At 48.7% G+C, this 25,208-nt stretch overlaps 1 protein-coding gene across 1 annotated transcript; it reads left to right on the top strand.

Moving 5' to 3' along the window:
* Positions 1-10,791: 10,791 nt before the first annotated feature.
* On the top strand, positions 10,792-20,354 carry SIGLEC12 (sialic acid binding Ig-like lectin 12). Its single transcript, XM_011946235.1, has 8 exons — positions 10,792-11,265; positions 12,280-12,660; positions 12,864-13,145; positions 13,366-13,413; positions 14,314-14,583; positions 15,156-15,252; positions 15,627-15,723; positions 19,886-20,354. The coding sequence occupies exons 1-8, from the start codon at positions 10,842-10,844 to the stop codon at positions 20,072-20,074; spliced, it is 1,788 nt and encodes a 595-aa protein (XP_011801625.1). The 5' UTR covers positions 10,792-10,841; the 3' UTR covers positions 20,075-20,354.
* The last annotated feature ends 4,854 nt before the right edge of the window (positions 20,355-25,208 follow it).

A 25,208-nucleotide genomic window follows, 5' to 3' on the forward strand; every position in this document is an offset into this window, starting at 1 on the left:
GCCGCATGGCAACTATTTTGAAGACGTTATTGAAATTTCTTATATCCAGAAACTAGATGTTAAAAAACCCTTCGTATTCATATATTTAAACTCCCACTGTGCTGCTTGATATTAAGAAATCTACGCCGGGCGCGGTGGCTCAAGCCTGTAATCCCAGCACTTTGGGAGGCCGAGACGGGCGGATCACGAGGTCAGGAGATCGAGACCATCCTGGCTAACACGGTGAAACCCTGTCTCTACTAAAAAATACAAAAAACTAGCCGGGCGAGGTGGCGGGCGCCTGTAGTCCCAGCTACTCGGGAGGCTGAGGCAGGAGAATGGCGTGAACCCGGGAGGCAGAGCTTGCAGTGAGCCGAGATCCGGCCACTGCACTCCAGCCTGGGCGACAGAGCGAGACTCTGTCTCAAAAAAAAAAAAAAAAGAGAGAAATGGAAGGTTGTTCAATGGGTATAAAGTTTCAGTTACGAAAGATGAATAAGCTCTACATCCAGTGCACAACATTGTGCCTATAGTTAATATTCTAGGCCAGGCGTGGTGGCTCACGTCTGTAATCCCAGCACTTTGGAAGGCTGAAGCGGGTGGATCATGAGGTCAGGAGTTCGAGACCAGCCTGGCCAACACTGTGAAACCCCGTCTCTACTAAAAATACAAAAACTAGCCGGGCGAGGTGGCGGGCACCTGTAATCCCAGCTACTCGGGAGGCTGAGGCAGGAGAATGGCGTAAACCTGGGAGGTGGAGCTTGCAGTGAGCTGAGATCCGGCCACTGCACCACTCCAGCCTGGGCGACAGAGCCAGACTCTGTCTCAAAAAAAAAAAAAAAAAAAACTACACTGCATGGTAGAGGAAGGAAGACTTTCTCTGCACCGTTTGAGGGTTTGGTAATGAAGCCTAGGAAATAAATGGAAAAGAGGCAGATGAGCAGGAGAAAAGGAATCAAGGTCCCTGCGGTCTCCAGGCTTGGGTGTTGCCGATACTCTCTGCGGAGGGATGAGCTCTGACTGTGTGTGGGTCTGAGGTTCCTCTTCTGTGCAGGGCTGAGGTCCCAGCTCCTCCCCAGCTCCCCATGGGTCCTGCAGCCCTTCTTGTACACTCCGTCCCTCTTCTCTGCTCACACAGGGAGCTCAGGGAGCCTCTGCCTCAGAGATGTTTCAGCTGCTGCTGCTGCCCCTGCTGTGGGCAGGTGAGTGGCCCTGGGCAGAGGAGCTGTGGGGCCAGACCAAGCTGATCCTTGTGTCTACACAGGGGCCCTGGCTCAGAATGCCAGATTCTGGCTGGAAGTGTCCAACTTGGTGCCAGAGAATCTGTGCATTTTCATGCACTGCTCCATCTTCTACCCAAAAAACTGCTGCAATGATGCTACCCCAACTATGGCTACTGGTTCCAGGGTGGGGCCCATATACACCATGACACTCCAGTGTCCACAAGCAACCCGGATCATTACGTGCAGAGGGAGACCCAGAGCTGATTTAACCTCATCGAAGACCCTTGGGCCAACACCTGTTCCCTGAACATTAGAGAAGCACAGAGAGGAGACATGGGCACAAACGTTTTTTGTTTGTTTGTTGGTTGGTTTTAGGTGAGGTGAAGTCTTACTCTGTTGCCCAAGCTGGAGTGCAGTGGCATGATCTCAGCTCACTGAAACCTCCACCTCCTGGGTTCAAGTGATTCTCCTAACTCAGCCTCCCCAGTAGCTGGGACTACAGGCATGGGCCACTGTGCCCAGCTAATTTTTGTATTTTTAGCAGAGATGGGGTTTCACCACATTGGTCAGGCTGGTCTTGAACTCCTGACTTCATGATCTGCCCGCCTTGGCCTCCCAAAGTGCTGGGAGTACTTGTAAGCCACACATTTTGAGATCTGAACGCTTGTACTCAAAGGTAACACTGATGGTGGGAGTTTCAGGCAACATGAAGGGCATGGGGTATGTGGGGTGAATGGAGCAAACTCTGCAAGATATTGTCCCCTCACTTGGCATTTCCTGAAATGACTCTGTTCTGGTCACAGAGAGACAAGGAGCTGATCCCTCAACCTCCATGCACTGCAAGTACCAACCAGATGCTGAGTTAAAGGGGGTAGATGGAGGTGAATCTTACATGGCATCTGAGCTCCAGGGCCCCCAAGTTGGTAAATGAAGACTCTTAAAAACAGAAAAGCACTGGGGATCTCCTAAGTGACCCAGAGGCTAGACAGATATTCAGGACAGGACCTGGGAAGGGAGTGGTCAGCTCTTCGTAATGGAGGAAAGTCAGGAGAGGCCTCCCGGAGGAAGTGACCCCTAGCTGTTCCTGTCCCCACCTTGTACTTGTTCTCTCGTCTACTTTGTTAGTCACTCAGGCTCCATAACAACGTGCCACTGGGCGAATGGCTGAAATAACAATTTTTTTTCCTCACTCTTCTTGTGCTGGATGAGTCAGCAGAGTTGGTTTCTGCTGAGAACTCTCTGCTTGGCTTGTAGTTGCTGACTTCTCTCTGTGTCTTCACATGGTCCATGTGTCTCTGTGTCCTAATATCGTCTCCTAGAGGGACAGAATTATACTGAATTAGGGCCCTCCAAGAGATCTCATTTCAAATGAATACAGTGCACCCTCCATATCCACTCATTCCATATCCTTGGATTCAGCCAACTGGGGATCAACGATATTCAAAAAACAGAAAAAGAACAACAACACAACAATGAAAAACAATATAATTAAAATACATTATAACACCTAGTTGGATAGCATTGACGTTGTATTAGGTATTATCAGTAATCTGGAGATGACTTTAAGTATTGTGTTAGTCCACTTTGCATTGCTGCGAAGGAATACCTGAGACTAACGTAATTTAGAACAAATAGAGGTTTATTTGGTTCACAGTTCTGCAGGATGTACAAGCAAGGAACCAGCATCTGCTCAGCTTTTCATGAGGCCTCAGAAAGCTTCTAATCTTAGCAGAAGGTGAATGGGGAGCAGACATGTCACATGGTATGAGACGGAGCAAGAAGAGATGCCAGGCTCTTTTAAACAACCCGCTCTTCTGTGAACTAATGGAGTGAGAATTCATTGTCGTGGGAGGGCACCATGACCCGAACACCTCTTACCAGGCCCCACGTCCAACATAAGGGACATTTGGATGGGACAAACACCAAGGCTATATCAGCCTGCCTTGGCTCTTCAAATGTCATCTCTTTCTCACATTGTAAAATGCAATAATCTCTTCCCAATAGTCCCCCAACATCTTAACTCCTTCCAGCATCAAATGAAAGTCTCATCTGAGACTCCAGGCAAGGTCTTCCCACCTATGAGCCTGTGAAATAGGAAACAAGTTATTTAATTCCAAGATACATTGGTGGTTCAGGCAGTGGGGAAAACATTCCCATTCCAAAAAGGAGAAATTGCCCCAAAGACAGTGGCAACAGGATCCATGCAAGTCCAAATTCCTGCAGGCAGACGTTAAACCTTAGATCTGAATCACAGTCTTTGACTTTCTGTCCCACATCCTGGGCACGCCGGTGCAAGGGGTGAGCTTCCAAGGCCATGGGCGGTTCTGCCTGTGGCTTCGACAGATGTAGCTCATGTGGCTGCTCTCATGGGTTGGAGTTGAGTGCCTGTGGCTTTTCCATGCTGAGGTTGCAAGCTGCTGATGACTCTACGCTTCCCTACCACTCCCCTAAGACTCCTCCACACACACACACACCTCAGCCCACAGCAAAGGCAGGGGGACATTCACAAAGCAGGATGACTTTAAGTATTGTGTTAGTCCACTTTGCATTGCCGTGAAGGAATACCTGAGACTAAAGTAAGTTAGAACGGCTTTGAGGCCTCTTATCTTCCATCTCCTGAATGGGCCTCCTACCTCATCTTTCCTTTTCCCTAATAGTGTTGAGCTACATTCTTTTGGATAAATGCTATGGTCACATAGGCAAAAATTCAAAATGCACAGCAAAGTCTGTCCCCAGAATCACCCAGTGTCCATCTAGGCTGCCCTGAGCCTTGGTTTGCTCACCTGGAGGATCTCAGAGGTGGTTCCGCGTCAGTAGTGAAACTGTCCACACCCTCCTCTAGGGCTGTGTGTGATTCCACTCCATGGATGGACTCTGGTTTTGTAGCATCTCCCAGTGGGAGATCATGGCACTAATTTTATCTGATGGCAGAAACACTGCAATGAATAATCATGAATCTACTTCCACAAGGAATATCTAAGAGTATGGGATAAGTTCCAAAAAGTAAAATATAGCAGTGCCATATGTTCTTTCTAATGTTAATAGATACAGTGAAGTTTTTCTCAGTTATAACTGAGCAAGTTTACAATTTCAACAGTGAGTGGAGAAGTTGCGTATGTCCCTGCACTTCAACCTGTATCAGCGTCTGTTGCATTCACTGGTCTCTTTCTGTATCGTTCCTCCTTGTCTCAATCACTGTCTCTCTGACCCTCTGTCTCTTTCTCTACAGCATCTACAACCTTGGGGAATGGCTCAGTCCTTTCAGTCCTGGAGGGCCAGTCCCTGCACCTGGTCTGTGCTGTTGACAGCGATCCCCTTGCCAGGTTGAGCTGGACCTGAGGAAGTCTGACCCTGAGCCTGTCACAGCCCTTAAATCCCGGGCTGCTGGAGCTGCCTTGAGTGCAACTGAAAGATGAAGGGGAATTCACATGCCGAGCTCAGAACCCTCCAGGAGTGATGCTGCAGGCGGTCGGGGGAGCTGAAGCCCCAGCCCTGGTCTTCCTGTCCTTTTGTGTCATCTTCATCATGTGAGCATTGACCCTGCGGAGGGAGGGAGAGCCCTGGGGGAGGGTGGGCTGGGAGCAGAATCCCTGAAGCCAGTGCTGGAGGGACCTGGATGGGTCAAGAGTGTGAAGCAAGGAAAAGAATGAGCACAGGTGCGTGGTGAGAATTTCACAAGGGCCCTTTTTTTGTGAGGCCCCACGTCTGTGACAAACCTTGGGCCCTACTGTCCAGGAAAAAAAGAGCCTCTATTTTCAATGTTGGGGTCTCTGGGACTGGTCCATCCCCCTCCCACCTTAGTTACCTCTCCATTCCCCCAATAGGAAATACAGGGCAGGGGTTGGTTTGCCCACTACACCCCGATCTGACCACACTGAAAGGCTCTCTGGTCTCCTCACTTGGATTGAGGTCCTCCAGGAAGAAATTGGCAAGGCCAGCAGCGGGTGTGGGGGTTATGGGCATGGAGGATGCAAACTCTGTCAGGGGCACAACCTCTCAACTGAGTGAGCACTGGATCACAGCCCTTCTCCCCCTGCTTTCTCCCAGGTCAGGCTTGGAGGGGGATTACCTCCTCTCTGTCCTTCCTTTCTTCCCCTACAGCCGAAAAATCATGTCCTGTCCATTTTTCCTCCTAAGAACAGCGTTCATTGCCCTCTCCATCCCATCCTGACCCCTCTCACTGCTGAAGCCTCTGGATCTCTGTCTGAGACCTCCTCACCTCCCTGCCTCTCGCCTCCCCTTCCCTGCCTGGAGGGACTATGCCACAGCCATCACTGTCTGGTTCCTCTTCATGTTGAATAGCTTTTTCCTGAAGCTCCCTTTGGCTCAGCAGAGCACTGTCACTAATCTGGGTTTATTTAAATTTTTGTTCTCCATGGATTTTTATATGAATTTTGATCTTTTTAATATTGTGTTGAAATCTTATTCATCTTCATTACTGAGATTTTTGGCACCCTTTTAATTTTGTGCTCTGGGTGAGGCCCCCCTGGCTTCACCCCAGTCCCAACCCTGCCTTCAGCCACTTCTGCCTCTGCTCCATGCTTCATCCATGCTGGACTCCACTGTCATCACCAACAAGGTTATTTGTGCCTCTGAATCTTTGCATGGGCTGTTCCTCCTCCCCAAATGCTTTTCCCTCCCCAATTCCTCATTCCTGTTCATCCTTCATGCCCTGATATATGACACTCATCATTTATTGACTGTATTGAATCAGACTGGCAGCCTGAGGAAGGTTTTGAACAGCAGAGTAACATCGGTCTTTTCATTCATTAATTCGTTCAGGAAAAGTTATGGAATACCTCCCAAGAATGAGGGACCCATCTATGGAAAACATTTAAAAGTCTTGGGCTCAGTCCAGATGTGGTGGCTGATGCCTGTAATCCCAGCATTTTGAGAGGCTGAGAATGGTGGATCACTTGATGTCGGGAGTTCAAGGTCAACCTGACCAACATGGTGAAACCCCATCTCTACTAAAAATACAAAATTAGCCAGGCATGGTGGCATATGCCTGTAATCCCAGCTACTTGGGAGGCTGAGGCAGGAGAATCACTTGAACCTGGGAAGCAAAGGTTACAGTGAGCCAAGATTGTGCCATTGCACTCTACCCTGGGCAACAAAAGCAAAACTTCATCTCAGAACAAAACAAACAAAAAAGGTGCTGGGCTCAATGAAATTTAATTCTATACAAAGGGATATAGCCACACAAATCAAGCAATCAAAAAACTAATCAAACAGCAAACGAATACAATATAAAAGATAGACACATACTTTTGAGAAAATGCAAGGTAGAAGAGATAGGAAATGTTGAGAAGATGGTTCGGGGTTTATTTTTGTTTATTCATCTATCCATCTATCCATCCAACAATCTATGGTGGAAAAGAACACATTACATAAAATTTACCATCTTAACCTTTATTACATACTACATTTGTACATTTGTACCACACATTATAACATGATATTTTATGGGTATTCAGATTCAAACTATATCATTCTCTCTCCCCTGACTTCTAAATCTCATGTCCTTCTCACACTGCAAAATACAATCATCCCTTCTCAACAGTCTCCCAATGTCTTAACTCATTCCAGCATTAATTCAAAAGTCCGAAGTCCAAACTTTTACCCCAGAAAAGGTTCATCTCTTCCACCTATCAGCCTGTAGAAATCAAACACAAGTTAGTCACTTCCAAGTTACAATGGCAGTATAGGCATTAGGTAAATACTCCTATTCCAAAAGGGAGAAGTCGAACAAAAGAAAGGGGCAACAGGCTCCATGCAAGTCTGAAATCCAGCAGGACAGTCATTACATCTTAAAGATCCAAAACAATCTTCTTTGACTCCATGACCCACACCCGAGCACACTGATGTAAAAAATGGGATCCCAAGGACTTGGGCCGCTCCACCCCTGTGGTGTTCAGGCCCTACAGCTGCTCTCAAGAGCAGACACTGAGTGCCCATAGCTTTTCAGGTTCCAGGTGCAAGCTGATGGTGGATTTATCATTCTGAAGTCTAGAGGATGGCAGCCCTCTCCTCACAGCTCCACTAGGCAGTATCCCAGTGAGAATTCTGTGGAAGCTCGAATCCCACATTTCCCCTCTTCATTGCCCTAGCAGAGGTTTTCCATGAGGGGTCCCTTACTGCAGCAGGCTTCTGCCTGGATATCGAGGTTTTTCCGTACATTCTCTGTAATCTAGGTAGAGGTTCCCAAGCCTCAATTGTTGCATTCTGTGCACCCACAGGCTTAACATCACCTAGAAGCCACCAAGGCTTATGTCTTGCACCCCCTGAAGCAGCAGTCCAAGCTGTAGCTGGGCTTCTTTGAGCCACAGTTGGATGCAGGGAGCAGTTTCCTGGGGCTGTACATGGCAGCAGAGCCATGTACCTGATCCACAAAACCATTCTGTCCTCCTAGGCCTCCAGACCTGTGATGGGAAGGATTACCATGAAGATCTCTGAAATGGCTTCAAGGACTTTTCCCCCATTGTCTTAGCTATTAACACTTGGCTCCTTTTTACTTATGCAAATTTCTGCAGGCTGTTTGAATTCCTCCCCTGAAAATGGGCTTTTCTTTAATGCCACATGTCCAGGCTGCAAAATTTCCAAACTGTTACATTCTATTCCCTTTTCAATATAAGGGTCAGCTTTTGGTGATTTCTTTCTTTGCTCACACATGAACATATGCTATTAGAAGCAGCCAGGCCATGACTTCAATGCTTTGCTCCTTAGATATTTCTTCCACAAGATACTCCAAATCATCACTCTTATGCTCAAAGCTCCACAGATTCCTAGGGGAGGAGCACAATGCAGCCTTTCTTTGCTAAGGCATAGCAAAAGGGATGATTACTCTGGTTCCAATAAGTTCCTCATTGCCATCTGAGACCTCTTCAGCTTGGCCTTCGCTGTCTGTGTCACTACCAACATTTCACTCATAACCATTCAACCAGTCTCTAGGAAGTTTCAAACTTTCCTTCATCTTCCTGTCTTTCTGAGCCCTCCACACTCTTTCAACTTTTGCCTGTCACCCAGTTCCAAAGTTACTTTCAAATTTTCAGAAGTCTTTAAAACAAAACCCCACTCCTCTGTACCAATTTTCTGTATTAGTTCATTCTCCCATTGCTATAAAGAAATACCTGCGACTGGGTAACTTATAAAGAAAAGAGGATTAATTCATTCATGGTTCTACAGGCCATACAGCAAGCATGATATTGGCATCTGCTTGGCTTCTGGGGAGTCCTCAAGAAACTTACAGTCATGGCAATAAACAAAGGGGGAGCCAGCTTGTCACATGACCAGACAGGCAGGATAGAACAAATGGGGAGATGATGCACACGGTCAACAACCAGATCTTGTGAGAACTCACCCACTATGAAAAGAACTGTAAGAAGAAGATGGTGCTAAGCCATTCATGATAAATCCACCCCCATGATCCAACCACCTCCCACCATGCCCCACCTTCAATATCGAGGGCTACAATTCCACATGAGATTTGGTGGGGCCACAGATCCAAACCATATCAGGCTCTAATCCTATTAGACGAATCCTAATCACCTACCCAAGCACCATGCCTTCTAATATCATCACATGGAGGTTCCAATGTCAACAAACAAATTTTGAGGAGACACATACAGCCGTAGAACTTGTCACTCTGGACCTTCATATCTTCCTCTCCAAATTGTGGAAATGGGACTAGAGGACCCATCAACTCCTCTGAGTCCTGTGTGGTTCATATGTTCTTCCTTTGCACAGATTCTCTGTGGCTTCCTCATGTCCTTCCTTCCCATTTTCTGCTTTTCTTTGCCAACTGGGGACCGTGGGAAAGAGATGAGTCATGATTCAGCCCTTCCTCTCACTGAGATGTTGCAACTGCCCTTATAGGAAGAAAGTGACAGGGGCAAGGATGGGGGCCTGGGAGCAGATTGGTCTGCAGGATGAGATACTAGCTGTGAATGCAGGAATTAGTGGTGTCAGGGAGAGGAGCAGCTATGCATGCCCCAATCCTGCATACTTCCTTTTCAATTATCACAGCAGACTAAATCTACTCTAGGTTATGGGCAATTAGGGAACAACATGGGGTTGAGAAGATCCATGAAGCTAAGTAAAATAAAACAGATTGTGATTTTCTGTGGAAAAAAAAAAAAGTCTTTAGAAAAACCTATGCAAAGCCATAGTATTCAAGGCAGTGCACTCAGATGATAAAATACGTAGAAAAGCAAGGAGACCATTAGCATCAAAGTGAGTCTGCGGCTCCTTCAGGAGGGAGTGGGTGTGGCCCATAGGAAGGGGAAACACAGGGCTGAATAAATGAATGCAATTTCTTTCTTCATCTCATGGGAGAGACATGACAATTACTTTGTGAAGTTCTGTTTCTTGAACAGTGTTCATTTCGTGAAAATCACTGAGCCATTTTTTAGGTGGCACTTTTATTTACTTGTATTACATTTCCCCCAAAAAACGTTGTTTCAGAAAAGCTGACATGGTTCTAAGGAGGGAGCACCTTGCAGGATTTTCCCCACCTTCCTCCCAGCACATACCATACAGTTTCAAGTAATATTCTGTTGAATTCAGGTCCATTTCTTCTCCCATGAAATCCTGCCCACCACTAAGAGTGGACACGCCAGGGCTGGTGTGCTCCCTCATGTCTCCTGTAAACATGAACCCTTGGGAGCAGAGCCTGCAGGAACAAAGCCCCGGGGGCTGGCAGACCCCTCATGCTCTGGAGTAACGAGGACTTGTGAGACAGCAGTGGTGAAGGAATCCATCTGTTGCCCATAGAATCATGATGGAGAAAGGAACGTCTGCCCCTTTAGAAATCTGCTCCTTCCTTTCCGACGTTCCTCCCTTCCAGACCCCACTGTACCACAGTCACAGTCTCAGTTTCCCAGGCCTCCTGCAAACTAGGCTCTTGTCTGTGTCCTTGACGTGTATCAACACACGGAATCCTCACCTCCACAACCCCGTGTCTCTCTGCTCAGTCCTCCTGAGACTGTTTCCCTGACTGGGAGAGTGCGACCACACCCTGCCTGGTACCCCCACTGAAGCTCCTGCCATGGACAGCTCAGACACCAGGAACGTCAGTGTCTCCCCACTACACAGTAACTCTTTGGGGACAGCGTCTAGCTCTGCTGTGTTGAACTCACTGTACAGAGACGGGGTGCCCCCCTCCACCTCATAGCCGCTGAGGGAGTGAGGAGAGGCTGCCTGCTTATCCCACCTGCACCTCCATCTCTTGTATCCTATAGTCTCACCTCCGACCTACACAGACATTCAGACTGACTAAGAGATCTGGTCAGAGGGTACTCATTTTCACCTTGTCAAAAACATCACCTAAAGGGAAGGGCATTGAGAGGGAGGCAGTGGGTGCTGTGGGTCCTGCATGGGGTGGAAATTTGGGTGAATCTTTCACCCTCTATGGCCTCAGCGTCCCCAGAAGTGGACGGGGTAGTGGATGGTGGATCTCCCAGGGCTGACCCGGCCCTGACAGTGTCTGTGTGTGAAGTTCCTCCTCTGAGGAGGTCACTGTTCTGACCTCACTCCCAGCTTCCTGTGGGGCCTCCTCTAAATCTTGAGCTCTCAGTTCATGAGAGAAGAACCCTGAGGAACAGACTTACCTCGGCGATCCTGGCACCTCCAACCCAACACATGCTACTGCTACTGCTACTGCTGCCACCCCTGCTTTGTGGGAGAGTGGGGGCTAACGAACAGGATTACACGCTGACGATGCAGAAGTTCGTGACGGTGCAGGAGGGCCTGTGTGTCTCCGTGCTTTGCTCCTTTTCCTACCCCCAAAATGGCTGGAATGACTCCAATCCAGTTCATGGTTACTGGTTCCGGGCAAGGGACCATGTAAGCCAGAACACTCTAGTGGCCACAAACAACCCAGCTCGAGCAGTGCAGGAAGAGACTCGGGACCGATTCCACCTCCTTGGGGACCCACAGACCAAGGATTGCACCCTGAGCATCAGAGATGCCAGAAGGAGTGATGCAGGGACATACTTCTTTCGTGTGGAGACAGGAAATACAAAATGGAATTATATGCATTACCCCCTCTCTGTGCGTGTGACAGGTAAGGCACGGGCTCCATGAGAGGCCAAAGACAAATGTGACGGGGGCTTTAGGGCATGGCTGGGATGGGACACATGTCCTGGGAGGGAGCTGGGGGTGATAAACTCAGGGAAGGGCTGGACCAGAGCCTGAGCTTCTCCAGGATCACACCTCGGATGCTCCTCCTGATCCTGCAAGCCCTCCCCTCACCAGCCCTGACCCACAGGCCTGACATCCTCACCCTGCTCTGACACTGGCATTGTGGCATGTGGGGCCATATGACTCCTAGTTTCGGGGCCTATCCTGGACATGGAAGGGATTTAGCAGCATCCCAGGCCTCTCCCCACCAGATGCCAGAAGCACCCGCCCCACCTATGCAGTGGGACAATAACAATGATCTCCACACATTGTCAAACCTCCTGGGGGATTAAGTCCTCCCCAGTTGAGAACCTTAGGTCTACACAACCCTGTGACTCTCTCAGGCCAGGCCAGGGAGGGACAATTTCCTGGTGCATACCAAGGGCAGCAGAGGCACCTGAGCCTGGGTGAGGGGACTCAGCACAGGGCCCCTCCATCTCTCATACCCTGAGGTCCTCGGAGATCCACATTTAGATGCTCAAAAGACAGAAGGGATCTCCACGATGGTCCAGAGGCCGGGAGGGCAGGACCCATGTGTCTGGTGCAGGCCCTGGTGCTCCAGGGAAGCCCAGAGGTAGGAGGTGGGACACAGTCTCGGCTCCTTCCTGGGTGGGTCTCTAGGGTCTCTGAGCGTTAGGGTTTCTTTCACTCTGTGCAGAAGGAACCAGGTCCTATATCGTGTGGGTCTGAAGTTTCTCTTCCATGCAGGGCTGAGGTCTCCTGCTCCTTTCCAGCTCCCGATGGGTCTCATAGCCCTGCCCCTCTTCTCCCTCCCGCTTCTCTGCTCATACAGGGAGCCCAGAAAGCCTCTGTCTCAGAGATGCTGCTGCTGCTGCTATGGGCAAATGAAGAGAGGGACAGTGGGGACTGGGCTGAGCTGACCCTCCTTTCTCCACAGCGTCCCAGGCCCTACTGTCAAGATACAGGCTGGAGGTGCCAGAGTCGGTGACGGTGCAGGAGGACCTGTGTGTCTCTGTGCCCTGCAGTGTCCTTTACCCCCATTACAACTGGACTGACTCTAGCCCTGTTTATAGATCCTGGTTCAAGGAAAGGGCCCATATACCATGTGATATTCCAGTGGCCACAAACATCTCAAGTGGAAAAGTGCAGGAGGAGACCCAGGGCCGATTCCTCCTCCTTGGGGACCCACAGACCAACAACTGCTCCCTGAGCATCAGAGATGACAGGAAGGGGGATTCAGGGAACTACTACTTCCGGCTGGAGAGAGGAAGCAGGAAATGGAACTATATATATGACAACTATGCATCTGTCCGTGTGACACGAAAGTCTCAGGCTCCAGGACCAGCCAGAGTGGAAGGTCTAGGGGCCGCAGGGTAGGGCTGAGACGGGATCCCCATCCCGGGAGGGAGTTAGGGGTGAAGCACATCTGGCTCAGGGGAAAGGTAAGACCAGAGCCTGAGCCTCCTCAGTGCCACACTTCAGACCCCAACACCCTTATTTTTCCTGTCTCCCTTTCATTACCAGCCCTGACTCACATGCCCGCCTTCTCCATCCCGGGGACCCTGGAGGCTGGCCACCCCAGGAACCTGACCTGCTCTGTGCCCTGGGCCTGTGAGCAGGGGACGGCCCCCATGATCACCTGGATGGGGGCCTCTGTGTTCTCCCTGGACCCCACTATCACCCACTCCTCGATGCTCAGCCTCATCCCAAAGCCTGAGGACCACGGGACCAGCCTCACCTGTCATGTGACCTTGCCTGGGGCTGGCGTGACCACAACCAGGACTGTCCGACTCAACGTATCCTGTGAGTTCTGGGCCAGGACGCCCGGGTCCCTGACTGGGATTCCCTGAGGCCAGCTGGATGTGGGACCCAGACACAAGGATCTGGGTCCTGGAATCTGGGCTGGGAATTGGGGGTCAGGAGGATGCTGGCTCCACCTTCCCCATTTATGGGGTTCCTGGAGAGACAGGGCCCATGTCCCCAGCCCTCAAAGTGATGGGGTCTCTGTGTCTTTCTGTTCCAGACCCTCCTCAGAACTTGACCGTGACTGTCTTCCAAGGAGATGGCACAGGTAGGACAGAGCTCCCTCCCTGGGGCTGGAGGAGCAGAGCCTTCAGCTCAGGGGAGAGCCAGGTCCCTCCTCATCCTGAACTCACCCTGGTGACCTAAGACCCCCTTGTGTGTGAGCCCCAGCCCCCCATCCCCAATCCTCAGCCCCGTGGCCACCTGAGTACCTTCTCATCACCCCCTCACTCCCCTTGAACTCCACTCACCCCTATTTTGGTCTCGTGGCAAGGGCAGAGGGACACTCACACAGCAGCAGCACAAGGCTTTGAGGTCCCTTTTCTTCCAGTTCCTGAGTATGCATCCTACCTCGTTCTTTTATTTCCACCAATAGTTCTGAGCTACATTCTTTTGGACACATACTATAGTCACATGGACAAAAATTTATAATGCACAGCAGAGTCTGTCCCCAGAATTGACCAGGGTCTGTCCAGGCTGGTCTGAGCCTTGGTCTGTGCACCTGGAGGATCTCAGAGGTGGTCTGATGTCAGTAGTGAGACTGTCCGCCCCCTCCTCTAGGGCGGTGTGTGATTCCACTGTCTGAATGGTCTCTGATTTTGTGGCATCTTCTAATGGAAGATCATGGCACTAATTTTATCCTAAAGCACGAACACTGCAATGAATAATGTTGTATCTACTCCCACAAGGAATATCTAAGTGTACGGGATAAATTCCTAAAAGCAAAATACAGCAGAGTCATATGTTCTTTCTGATGTTGAAAGATATAGTGAAACTGTTCTAATTAAAGGCGGACAAGTTTACATCCCCAGCAGTGAGTGGTGAACGTGCCCATGTCCCTACAATTCAGCCCGTATCGGTGTCTGCTCCATTCACTAGTCTCTTTCTGTATCCTTCCTCCCTGTCTCCATCACTTTGTGTCTCTGACCCTCTGCCTCTTTCTCGACAGCATCCACAACCTTGAGGAATGGCTCAGACCTCTCAGTCCTGGAGGGCCAGTCCCTGCGCCTCGTCTGTGCTGTCGACAGCAATCCCCCTGCCAGGCTGAGCTGGACCCGAGGGAGCCTGACCCTGTGCCCCTCACAGCCCTTGAATCCTGGAGTGCTGGAGCTGCCTCGAGTGCATGTGAGGGATGAAGGGGAATTCACCTGCCGAGCTCAGAACCCTCTGGGCTCCCAGCACATTCCCCTGAGCCTCTCCCTGCAAAACGAGTACACAGGTGGGTAGGGGAGGGGCTGGAGGAGAAGGACACACCTGCCCCACCCTCAGGGTCCAGCTGGGAGACCTGGAATTTCCCTGCCACCCACAGCATCACTGTCTTCTTCCTGCCAAGCAATGAGTGCAGGGTGGGGAGAGGGGAGGAGTGGATCTTGGAGGGGAGGAGCTGGGGCCTGGACGGGTGTGTCTGGGGAGACAAGGGCCTTGCTTTCCAGTGCCCGGACTAGTGTGAGGCAAGTGAGGCACTCATTTAGGGCACACAATTTAAGAACCAAAAATAAAACAACTCAGCAAGCAAGAGAAATAATATGGCTCTATGATTATCTTTTCAAAAATTAAAAATTATTACAAAACAGCTCCATGGTGAACACTAATCAAAATTTTAAATAAAGGCAGACTGCACCCAGCACTGTCTTGCCTCAGTGACCTCAGGAGAAACCCCCTCCCGTCCTTGTTCTTTGTATCCGGGAAGCGGGACTGGGGTACCCAAATCTGGGGCCCCACAGGCAGTGGGAGGAGAAGAGGCCCAGTTCTTGGAGGGTAAACGCCAAAACAACTCCAATCCATCCTCAGGCAAAATGAGGCCTGTATCAGGAGTGACGCTGGAGGCGGTCGGGGGAGCTGGAGCCACAGTCCTGGTCTTCCTGTCCTTCTGCGTCATCTTTGTTGTGTGAGCACTGACCCTGGGGAGGGAGGAAGAGCCTTGGGGGTGGGCAGGCTAGGAACAGAATCCCTGAAACCAGAGCTGGAAGGACCTGGATGGGTCAAGAGCTTGAAGCAAGAACCAGAATGAGGTCATGCGTGCACGGTGAGAATTTCACCAGCACCCTTGTTTGTGGGGCTCCACGTCTGTGGCAAACCTCAGACCCCACTGCCCAGGAGAAAAGAGACTCTGTTTTCGACACTGGGGTCTCTGGAATGGGACCACCCCTCCCACCTCAGTTACCCCTCCAACTCCCCAGTAGGAAATACAGGGCAGGGGTTGGTCTGCCCACTGCACCCCGATCTGACCACACTGAAAGGCTCTCTGGTCTCTTCACTCAGAGTGAGGTCCTGCAGGAAGAAATCAGGAAGGCCAGCAGCGGGCGTGGGGGATACAGGCATGGAGGATGCAAACGCCGTCAGGGGCCCAGCCTCTCAAGTGAGTGAGCGTTGAACAACAGCCCTTCTCCCCGGCTTTCTCCCAGGCCAGGCATGGAAGGGGATTACCTCCTCTCTGTCCTTCCTTTCTTCCCCTACAGCTGAAAAATCATGTTCTGTCCATTCTTCCTCCTAAGAACAGCTTTCATGGCCCTCCCCACCCCATCCTGACCCCTCTCACTGCTGAAGCCTCTGGATGTCTGTCTGGGACCTCCTCACCTCCCTGCCTCTTACCTCCCCTTCCCTGCCTGGAGGGACCATTCCGCAGCCATCACTGTCTGGTTCCTCTGCATGTTGAATAACTTTTGCCTCAAGCTCCACTTGGCTCAGCAGAGCACTGTCACTAATCTGGGTTTATTTAAATTTTTGTTCTCCATGAATTTTTTATTTTTATTTTTATTTTTTGAGACAGAGTTTCGATCTTGTTGTCCAGGCTGAAGTGCAATGGTGCAATCTCAGCTCACCACCACCTTTGCCTCCCGGGTTCAAGTAATTCTGCCTCAGCCTCTCGAGTAGCTGGGATTACAGACATGTGCCACCATGCCTGGCTAATTTTGTATTTTTAGTAGAGATGGAGTTTCTCCATGTTGGTCAGGCTGGTCTCCAACTCCCGACCTCAGATGATCCGCCCACCTCAGCCTCCCAAAGTGCTGGGACTACAGGGATGAGGCACTGCACCCGGCCTTTCCATGGATTTTTTAATATTAATTTTGATTTTTTAAATATTGTGTTAAAATTGTGTTCATCTTCATTGCTGAGATTTGGGGCACCCTTTTAATTTTGTGCTCTGGGTAAGGGCCTCCTGGCTTTGCCCCAATCCCAGCCCCGCCTCCAGCCACTCCTGCCTCTGCTGCATGCTCCATCCATGCTGGACTCCAGTGTCATCACCAACAAGGTTATTTGCGCCTCTGCGTCTTCGCATGGGCTGTTCCTCCTCCTCAGATGCTTTTTTTCTCCCCACTCCCTGATTCCTATTCATCCTTCATGCCCTGATATAAATATTACACTCATCATTTATTGATCGTATCGAATGTGACTGGAAGCCTGTGGAAAGTTTCGAGTAGCAGAGTAACATCCATCCCTTCATTCCTTCATTTATTCAGGAAAACTTAGAGAGCACTTCCTCCTAAGAGAAGAGTACTGTAGGTGCCAGTGACCCATCTGTGGAAAACATTTAAAAGTCTTGGGCTCATTGAAGTTTAATTCTATACAGAGGGATATGGCCAAACCAATCAACCAATCAAAACTAATAAAACAACAAACGAATAAAATATAAAGATAGATACATACTTTAGGGAAAATGCAAGGTAGAAGAAATAGGAAGTGCCAAGGAGATGGCTTGTGGGTTTATTTTTGTTTATTCATCCATCCATCCATCCATCCATCCACCCACCCGTCCATCTGTTCGTCCATCCATCCATCCATCCATCCATCCATCCATCCATCCATCCATCCATCCATCCATCCATCTATCCATCCATGCATCCATCTATCCATCCATCCATCCATCCATCCATCCATCCATCCATTCATCCATCTGTCCGTCCGTCCATCCACCCAACGATCCATCTGTCCATCCATCCATCCATCCATCCAACCATCTGTGGTGGAAAATAACATGTAACAGAAAATTTGCCACCTTAAACTTTATTAAGTTTATGGTTGTGCTAGATCTCTAGAACTCTTTTATCTTGCAAAACTGAAACTCCACATTTGTTGAACAGCAACTCTGCCCTTTCCCTCCCATCCTCCTCATCCTCCTGCAGCTGCTGGAAACCACCAATTTTACTTTCTTTTCCTATGAATTTGACTACTCTAGATACCTCGCATAAGTGAAATCATACAGTATCTCTCATCTTGTGACTGGACGATTTACTTAACATACACCCTCAAGGTTCACTCACATTGTAAGGTATGACAAGGTTTCCTTCTTTTTAAAGGGTAATTAATACTGTATTGTGTGTATATTTACCGCATTTTGTTTATCCATGTATCTGTTGATGCACATTTCGGTTGCTTCCACCTCTTGGTTATTGTGAATAATGCTGCCGTGAGCATGGGCGTGCAAATATCTTTTCAATATCCTGTTTTTAATTCTTTTGGGTGTATATCCATAAGTAGGGTTTCTGGACTCCATGATTATTCCATTTTTTAATATCTTAAGGAGCTGCCATACTGTTTTCCACAGTGGTTACACTATTTTACAGTCCCACAAATGTCACACAAGGGTTCCCATTTCTCCACATCTTCACCAAGGCTTGTTACTTTTTGGTTTTTGTTTGTTTTTGACAGTAGCCATCCTAATAGGTGCAAGGTGATATCTCATTATGGCTTTGATTTACATTTTCTAGTAAGTAGTGATATTTTCATATGCTTCTTTTGATTCGTATATCACCTTTAGAGAAAGTCCATCAGAGTTTAAGCCTGTTTTTAAAATTGTGTTACTGGTTTCTCTGTTGTTGAGTTCTAAGAGTTTTTTTAAGTATATGTATTCTGGATATTAAACCTTTTTGTGATGTATGGCTTGAAAATATTTTCCACCATTCTGTAGGATGACTTGTGTTTCTGTTAGTGATGTTTGAGCACAGGGATGAAGGAGGCTCAGATCTGACACTGACTGTGAGACTGAAGAGCCTTCCAGACAGAGGGAAGAACAGGGTGAGGCTCAGGCACAGGAGAGACCGGTGAGAGGATCCACGAGGATGTCTGTGTGATGCAGGGTGGAGAACAGGAAATGGCTTCGGAGAAGTTGAGCCTGTGTGTGGATCGTGTCTGGCTGCACAGGGCACCGTGAGCATTAGTTTTGTGCAAAAGACCACGATCACCTTTCATTTTCATGGCATCCCTCTGGCTGCTGTGTGCAGAAGAGACTGTGTGTGGTAGAGGAAAGACAGAGCAGAGAAGATAGAGGGGAGGCTGGTGAACATCCCAGGCAGGAAGTGGTGCTGGCTGGAACCAGGATGGCAGCGGTGGTGGACATGGCTGTCTTCTGGGTAAATTCTGAAGTTAGACTTACGGGAATTGCCAATAGGTTGGGTGTACAATGTGAATGGCCAAGAGGGAGCCAGAAGGCTTCTGTGACAAATTGCCACACATTTCCTGGCTTCAAACAGCATACATGGATTAACTTAAAGTTCTGAAGGTCACAAGGCCAAAATGGGTGTCACTGGGCTAAAATCGAGGCATTGGCAGGCAGGGCCAGTTCCTTCTGGAGGATCCAAGGGAGGATGCACTTTCTCACCTTTTCCAGCTTCTAGAGGCACCTGCATTCCTTGGCTCAGGACCCTCCCTCTGTCTGCAAGGCAAGCAGTCTGGCATCTTTCAATCTATCTATGCCCTCCTCCTTTCACTACTTGTAAGGACCCCTGTGATTCCACTGGGCCCACACAGGTAACCCAGGATAATCTCCCCATCTCAATATCCTTAACCTAATTCCATCTGTAAAGCCCCTTTTCCCATGTAAGGTAGCAGATCCATAGGTTCCAGGGGATTAAGGCATGGACATTTTGGAGGGGCTATTATTCTTCCTATAAGAAGGATATAATTTATTTTACTGACTTGTCTTCCCCATACCACTAAACTGTGAGCTTCTCAAGGGCAGGTGCCACATCTGAATCAAGGCCCTGTAATTCTCTCTCACTTGCCCTCTTCCAGCCCATCTTAATTCACATATAGATATTCATTTGTTTGGCAGTCATTTATTGCCACCTCCTTCAGTTAAAGAGTGAGATGTAGGAGGTCAGAGCCCACGCCTACCACGTCCAGCATGGTCCATCCAGCACCCGGCGCAGGAACTCACACACAGGAGGCCTCAGCAGGACTTTAGGCTTTGGGGGTCAGAAGGAACTGACTGGATTGGGTCCTGGTGTAAGAGGGAGTTTGCACACGGTACTTAACCATTTCTACCTCAGTTTTCAAATTTATAAAATGGATACAATAATAATATCTTACCATGGAGTTGTTGTCGGAAGTTAATGAGATTAGTAAACACCAAATAAGGTGATAATTGAGTATTAAATATTAGAGAAATGTATTAAAGAGATTTCAACAAAGTGCACATGGGATGAATGGAGGAAGGAACTCCTGGGCCTCCTTCCTGGATGCTCTCTGGTGCATGCTGGCCCCACTGCTCTGCTCTGACTCCCTTCTCTCTCTGCATTCAGGGACTCCTGATTGAATCCCCGGCAGATGACAGCTCCCCACACGATGCTCCCCCCACCCTGGCCGCCCCATCCCCAGAGGAAGAAGAGATCCAGTATGCATTCCTCAGCTTCCACAAAGTGAGGCCTCAGGACCCACAGGAAGAGGAGGCCACCGGCTGTGAGTACTCCGAGATCAAGATGCCCAACTGAGAAACTGCAGAGACTCGGGCCTGTTTGAGGGTTTACAACCCCTCCAGCAAAGAAGCCCCAGGCTGATTCCTGTAGAATTAACAGCCCTCCATGCTGTGCAACAGGACATCAGAGCTTATTCCTCCTGTCTAACTGAAAATGCATGCCTGATGACCAAACTCTCCCCTTCTCCATCCACTCAGTCCACACTCCCCGCCCTGGCCTCTGGTACCCATCATTCTCTTCTCTAGTTCTCTGAGGTCGACTAGTTTAGGTTCCAAATATAGTGAGATCGTAGAGTATTCGTCTCTCTGTGCCTGACTTACTTCACTCAACATGATGTCCTCTAGGTTCATCCGTGTTGTTCCAAATAACAGAATAATGTATTGAATATTACAAAACAGCTAAAAGAGAGGAGTTTAAATGTTGTCACCAAAAAAAAAAATTAAATATTTGAGCTGACGCATGTGCTAATCATGCTGACTTGATGGTTCCATGGGGCATCCAGGTGAGGGAGCCTCACTGGGACTGCGTTCAGGTCGCTCAGGTACTCAGGGCAGGGATGGAATTTAATCCCTGTCTGATTCTGAGGTCTCTTCTCTCATCCAGCACTCAGTGAAGCAACCACTGATTGGGCACCCCTTGGCCGTAAGTTTGCAGCATCGCTGTTGATTTCATGGGTGAAGAAATCTGAGAAGCTGGAAGCGCAGGGGCTGAGGGAGTGGGCGCTTGGAATTAAAGCCCAGCTTTGCGCATGGCCCGCCCCGGCCTGCACTCCACTGGTCAGCTCTGATTGGCAGATGAAGTGCCCAATGGCCACGCTACCCATGACATCATCTTCAGGTCCTGGGTGGGGTCTGCAGACCTCCTGCTGGAGCCTCCATCTCCAGGCTTCTGTATGACTGGGCTGGGTCCCTCTCTTGCCGGTCCCCTCCAAAGAGACCCTGGGCCCTTTCCAGACTCGCTGGCCCTATGGGGACCCCCAGCCCTTCTCCATCACCCTCTCCTCTCCTCACCTGCTTGTCCTTCCGGTCTTGTCCTCAGGTCTGAGGCGGATACTCATGGAGCCCAATTTGCCCCGTGGGAAGAAATCAAGGAAGAAGTCACATCTCAGGTCCCTAAGAAACATGGGAGAGTCCTGGGTGGAGAGAGGTCAAGGTGCCCAACTTCCCACCAAGTCCAAGCCCAATCCTTCCTCACATGGGCCCCTATGGAGGAGATGGTCTGAGGGCTTCACCTCTGCACCAAGAGTCCTCAACATCTCCATACTTTTAAAGATTTCCGAGGGCACTGGAGGAAGATGCCATTGTGTAGGGGAAAGAGGCCGGGTGAAGCTGAGGAAGGAGTTGGCACTGCTGGCCCAATTACGAGGGATCACAACAATGATGGAAGTAATAATAGTAATTTACTTCACACCGATTATATGCCAGGCACTATAGTTTATGACAAGGTTACCTTTAACCCTCCCAACAGCCAAGCAAGACAGATACTTTAACCCATTTGCAGATGAAGAAATGAGGGTCCAGAGGGGTGATGTTACTTGCCCCAGGTCACAGAGTCAGAACATAACAGAGGCCAGTATTCCCAACCTGGCTTCTCTGATTCCCAGACCCCTGCTCTCATCTCAGACAGGAGGCCTAGGAACATACACACCATGGCGCCTTCGAAAGGAACGGAACAGTGGCGTGCGGGTGGTTCTGCCAGGCCAGGGGGTGGAAGATGAGGTGATTCAGATACACTCTTTGAAATACCCTTGAACTTTCTTGAGTTTATCCTGATCAGTTTAGAATGCACATTGATAATATGATGGCATTAATAATAATATCTGAGATTTTATGAAGTGCTTACTGTGTACCAACCCTTGCTCCCAGGTATTTACTAGTAAGAGCTTACGTTATCCCCATAGGAGATATCCCTGTGAGGTTTGGACCAATGTTAGTCCTATTTTACACATGGCAAGTAAAGCACAGACAGGCCGATTGCCTGCTGTCTCACTGTGTGATCGACGTTGTAGGCTCCTTGGTGAAGGGACCATATAATAATCATAAATAGGCTCAGTATCTAAATACGAAGATAATTTAAGATGTATCTTCTTTTTTTCTTTTCTTTTTTTTTTTTTTTTGAGACGGAGTCTCGCTCTGTCACTGCAAGCTCCGCCTCCCGGGTTTATGCCATTCTCCTGCCTCAGCCTCCCGGGTAGCTGGGACTACAGGCGCCGCCACCTCGCCCGGCTAGTTTTTTGTAGTTTTTAGTAGAGACAGGGTTTCACCGTGTTAGCCAGGATGGTCTCGATCTCCTGACCTCGTGATCCGCCCGTCTCGGCCTCCCAAAGTGCTGGGATTACAGGCTTGAGCCACCGCGCCTGGCCTTAAGATGTATCTTCTAAAGTCTTTAGATAGCATAGTGAAAACCCATACACGTAGGCTGTGTGTCTCCTCAGCTCCTTCTTGCCCCATCATTTATTCTAGGAAATGCCACTCCTGTACCTTTTGGGTGATATCCAGATCCAATCGTGATTAAAATATGAGTAACTCCAGGGTGATCTCTGGGGGAGGGAGAAGGGGAGCTGAAAGGAGGGAGCTGGATCGTGGTAGCTGTAACATTACTGGGGACAGGCAGAGCAGTTTGTTCATCTTTTGTTCATCAGAGGCCCAAGAATAAAGCCAGGCGCTTGGTGAAATGTGGGCATACCGAGAAACTGAATGAGGGACAAATGAATGAGTCACTGAGGTTGACTTCATGTCAACCTCATCATCCCAAGTGAAACTTTGGATGTCTCCATTAAGTCAACCTCAGTGACTCATTCATTTGTCCCTCATTCAGTCTCCATCAGTGGCTTTGAACACAAGGATAGAAACCCCTGGAAACTTTTCATCTGAAGAAATTTGAGTGGAAGCAGGATCGTTATGGACAGAGGCACTAAGGCCCATTATACTTTTAGGACTCACAAAAATGTTTCAACTTCTTCTAAAATCAGAAGAAAAAAAAAAAACTGAACACAATCCACCCCATATTTTATACATGTTTATATCAACAGAGGTGTAAAATATAATTTTTAATATTTTTCTAGAGGAGGGCCCACAAAAGCAAAAGGCATCCCTGGATAGAATCCATTCTGTAAAACAGAAATGGCCCTGCTCTTAGGGGAATGAGGAGGGAGCCTGGAGTCCTGTTCACATGAGTTCCCTGCCCCACTCCAAACTCTGGCACCTTCTGCAGCCCTTCTGAAGAATGTGGCTCCAGGTCCAGGAGAGGCCTGCTCCCAGGGAGGAGCCCACCCTAAGGCAGGGGCCCACCCCTTCTCAGCTGAATTCTCTGAGACCTTGTGTCTTGAGATCTCTCTTGAAGACTAGCCAACAGCCCTGCATTTCCAAGACCTCGCTGACCTCCCAGGCGAGGTCTAGTATTTAGATATTGAGCCTATTTATGATTATTACATGGTCCCTTAGCAAAGGAGCCTACAACATTGACCATACAGTGAGATAGCAGGGAGTCAGCCTGTCTGTGCTTTACTTGCCATGTGTAAAATGGAACTAATACTGGTCCCAACCTCACAGGGGTATCTCCTATGGGGATAAAGTAAGCTCTTACTAGTAAATACCTTGGAACAAGGGTTGGTAGACAGTAAGTATGTCAAAAAATATCAGAGATTATTATTAATACCCTCATGTTTTCTGTTTCTGCCCTTGACCTGAGACCCTCCCCACTATGTCATGGCCACTCTCTCCATCAGCTTGTGCGATCCCCTTTTCTCTGCTCTGCCCTGAATATGAGAATTCTGTTTCCACCTGGAGCTCTCTTCTCTTCCCATGCAACATAGTTCCTGGGGTTGGAGTGAGGGACAGAGGAGGAACTAATGGTTGTCTCTTTCTACTTTTTCTGGTTTTGTTTTTACTCTTTAAGAGCATTCTATGTAATTGGTTTACAGCAGTGCTGTCCAATAGAACTTTTGGCAATGACAAAATGGTCTATATTGGCACCATCCAATCTCATAGCCACAAGCTGGTATGACTCAGGAGTTAGATTTTTTACTTATTTAATTTTAATTCATTTTAAACTTAGTCACATATGGCTAGTGGCTACCATATTGGTTAATTCATGTTACAGGCCTTTTCTTTACAGTTTATTTACTTATCTATTTTTGAGACAGAGTCTCACACTGTCTCCCAGGCTGGAGTGCAGTGGCGTGATCTCAACTCACTGCAACCTCCACCTTCCAGGTTCAAGTGATTCTCCTGCCTCAGCCTCCCAAGTTACTGGGATTACAGGTGACCGCCACCACACTTGGCTAATTTTTTGTATTTTTAGTAGAGACGGGATTTCACTATGTTGGCCAGGCTGGTCTCAAACTCCTGACCTGGTGATCCCAATGTGCTGGGATTACCAGAATGAGCCACCGTGCCCGGCCTATTTATTTATTTTTCATACAGGGTGTCTACTGCCCAGGCTGGAGTGCAGTGGCACGATCTCAGGTCACTGAGCCTCTACCTGTTGGGCTCAAGAGATCCTCTCACTTCAGCCTCCTGAGTAGCTGTAACTCCAGAAGCACTCCACCACTCCAGGCTAACTTTTCTATTTTTTGTTTCACCACGTTGCCCAGGCTGGTCTCAAACTCCTGGGCTCAGGTAATCTGCTTGCCTCAGCCTCCCAAAGTGTTGGGATTACAGGCATGAGCCACCATGCCTGGCCATTTCTTCACAGTTTAAATTCAATTTAATGTTAAATGAAACAGGTACTAAATGTTACTTAATGTTTAATCTTTCAATTAGATGAACTTTCAATATAATTTTGATCTCACAGTTTGTATTTCAATTACATTTTCATTTAGTTTAAAATTTTAGATGATAATTAACTCAATAAGGCCTGGCACGGTAGCTCACACCTATAATCCCAGCACTTTGGGAGGCTGAGGCGGGCGGATCACAACGTCAGGAGATCGAGACCATCCTGGCTAACATGGTGAAACCCTGTCTCTACTAAAAAAAAAAAATTACAAAAAAATTAGCCGGGTGTATTGGCGGGGGCCTGTAGTCCCTGCTACTCTGGAGGTTGAGGCAGGAGAATAGCGTGAACCCGGGAGGCAGAGCTTGCAGTGAGCTGAGATCGCGCCACTGCACTCCAGCCTGGGCGACAGAGAGAGACTCCATCGAAAAAA

Source organism: Colobus angolensis, unplaced genomic scaffold (genome assembly GCF_000951035.1).
Source record: "Colobus angolensis palliatus isolate OR3802 unplaced genomic scaffold, Cang.pa_1.0 Scaffold25, whole genome shotgun sequence".
NCBI lineage: Eukaryota > Metazoa > Chordata > Mammalia > Primates > Cercopithecidae > Colobus > Colobus angolensis.

Excerpts from the sequence above, each read along its gene's own strand:
- SIGLEC12 (XM_011946235.1), top strand. The coding sequence starts at position 10,842 with ATGCTACTGCTACTGCTACTGCTGCCACCCCTGCTTTGTGGGAGAGTG. Across the intron at positions 13,414-14,313 it reads CTTCCAAGGAGATGGCACAG|CATCCACAACCTTGAGGAAT; the intron begins GTAGGACAGAGC and ends CTTTCTCGACAG. Across the intron at positions 15,724-19,885 it reads TCAGGGGCCCAGCCTCTCAA|GGACTCCTGATTGAATCCCC; the intron begins GTGAGTGAGCGT and ends CTCTGCATTCAG.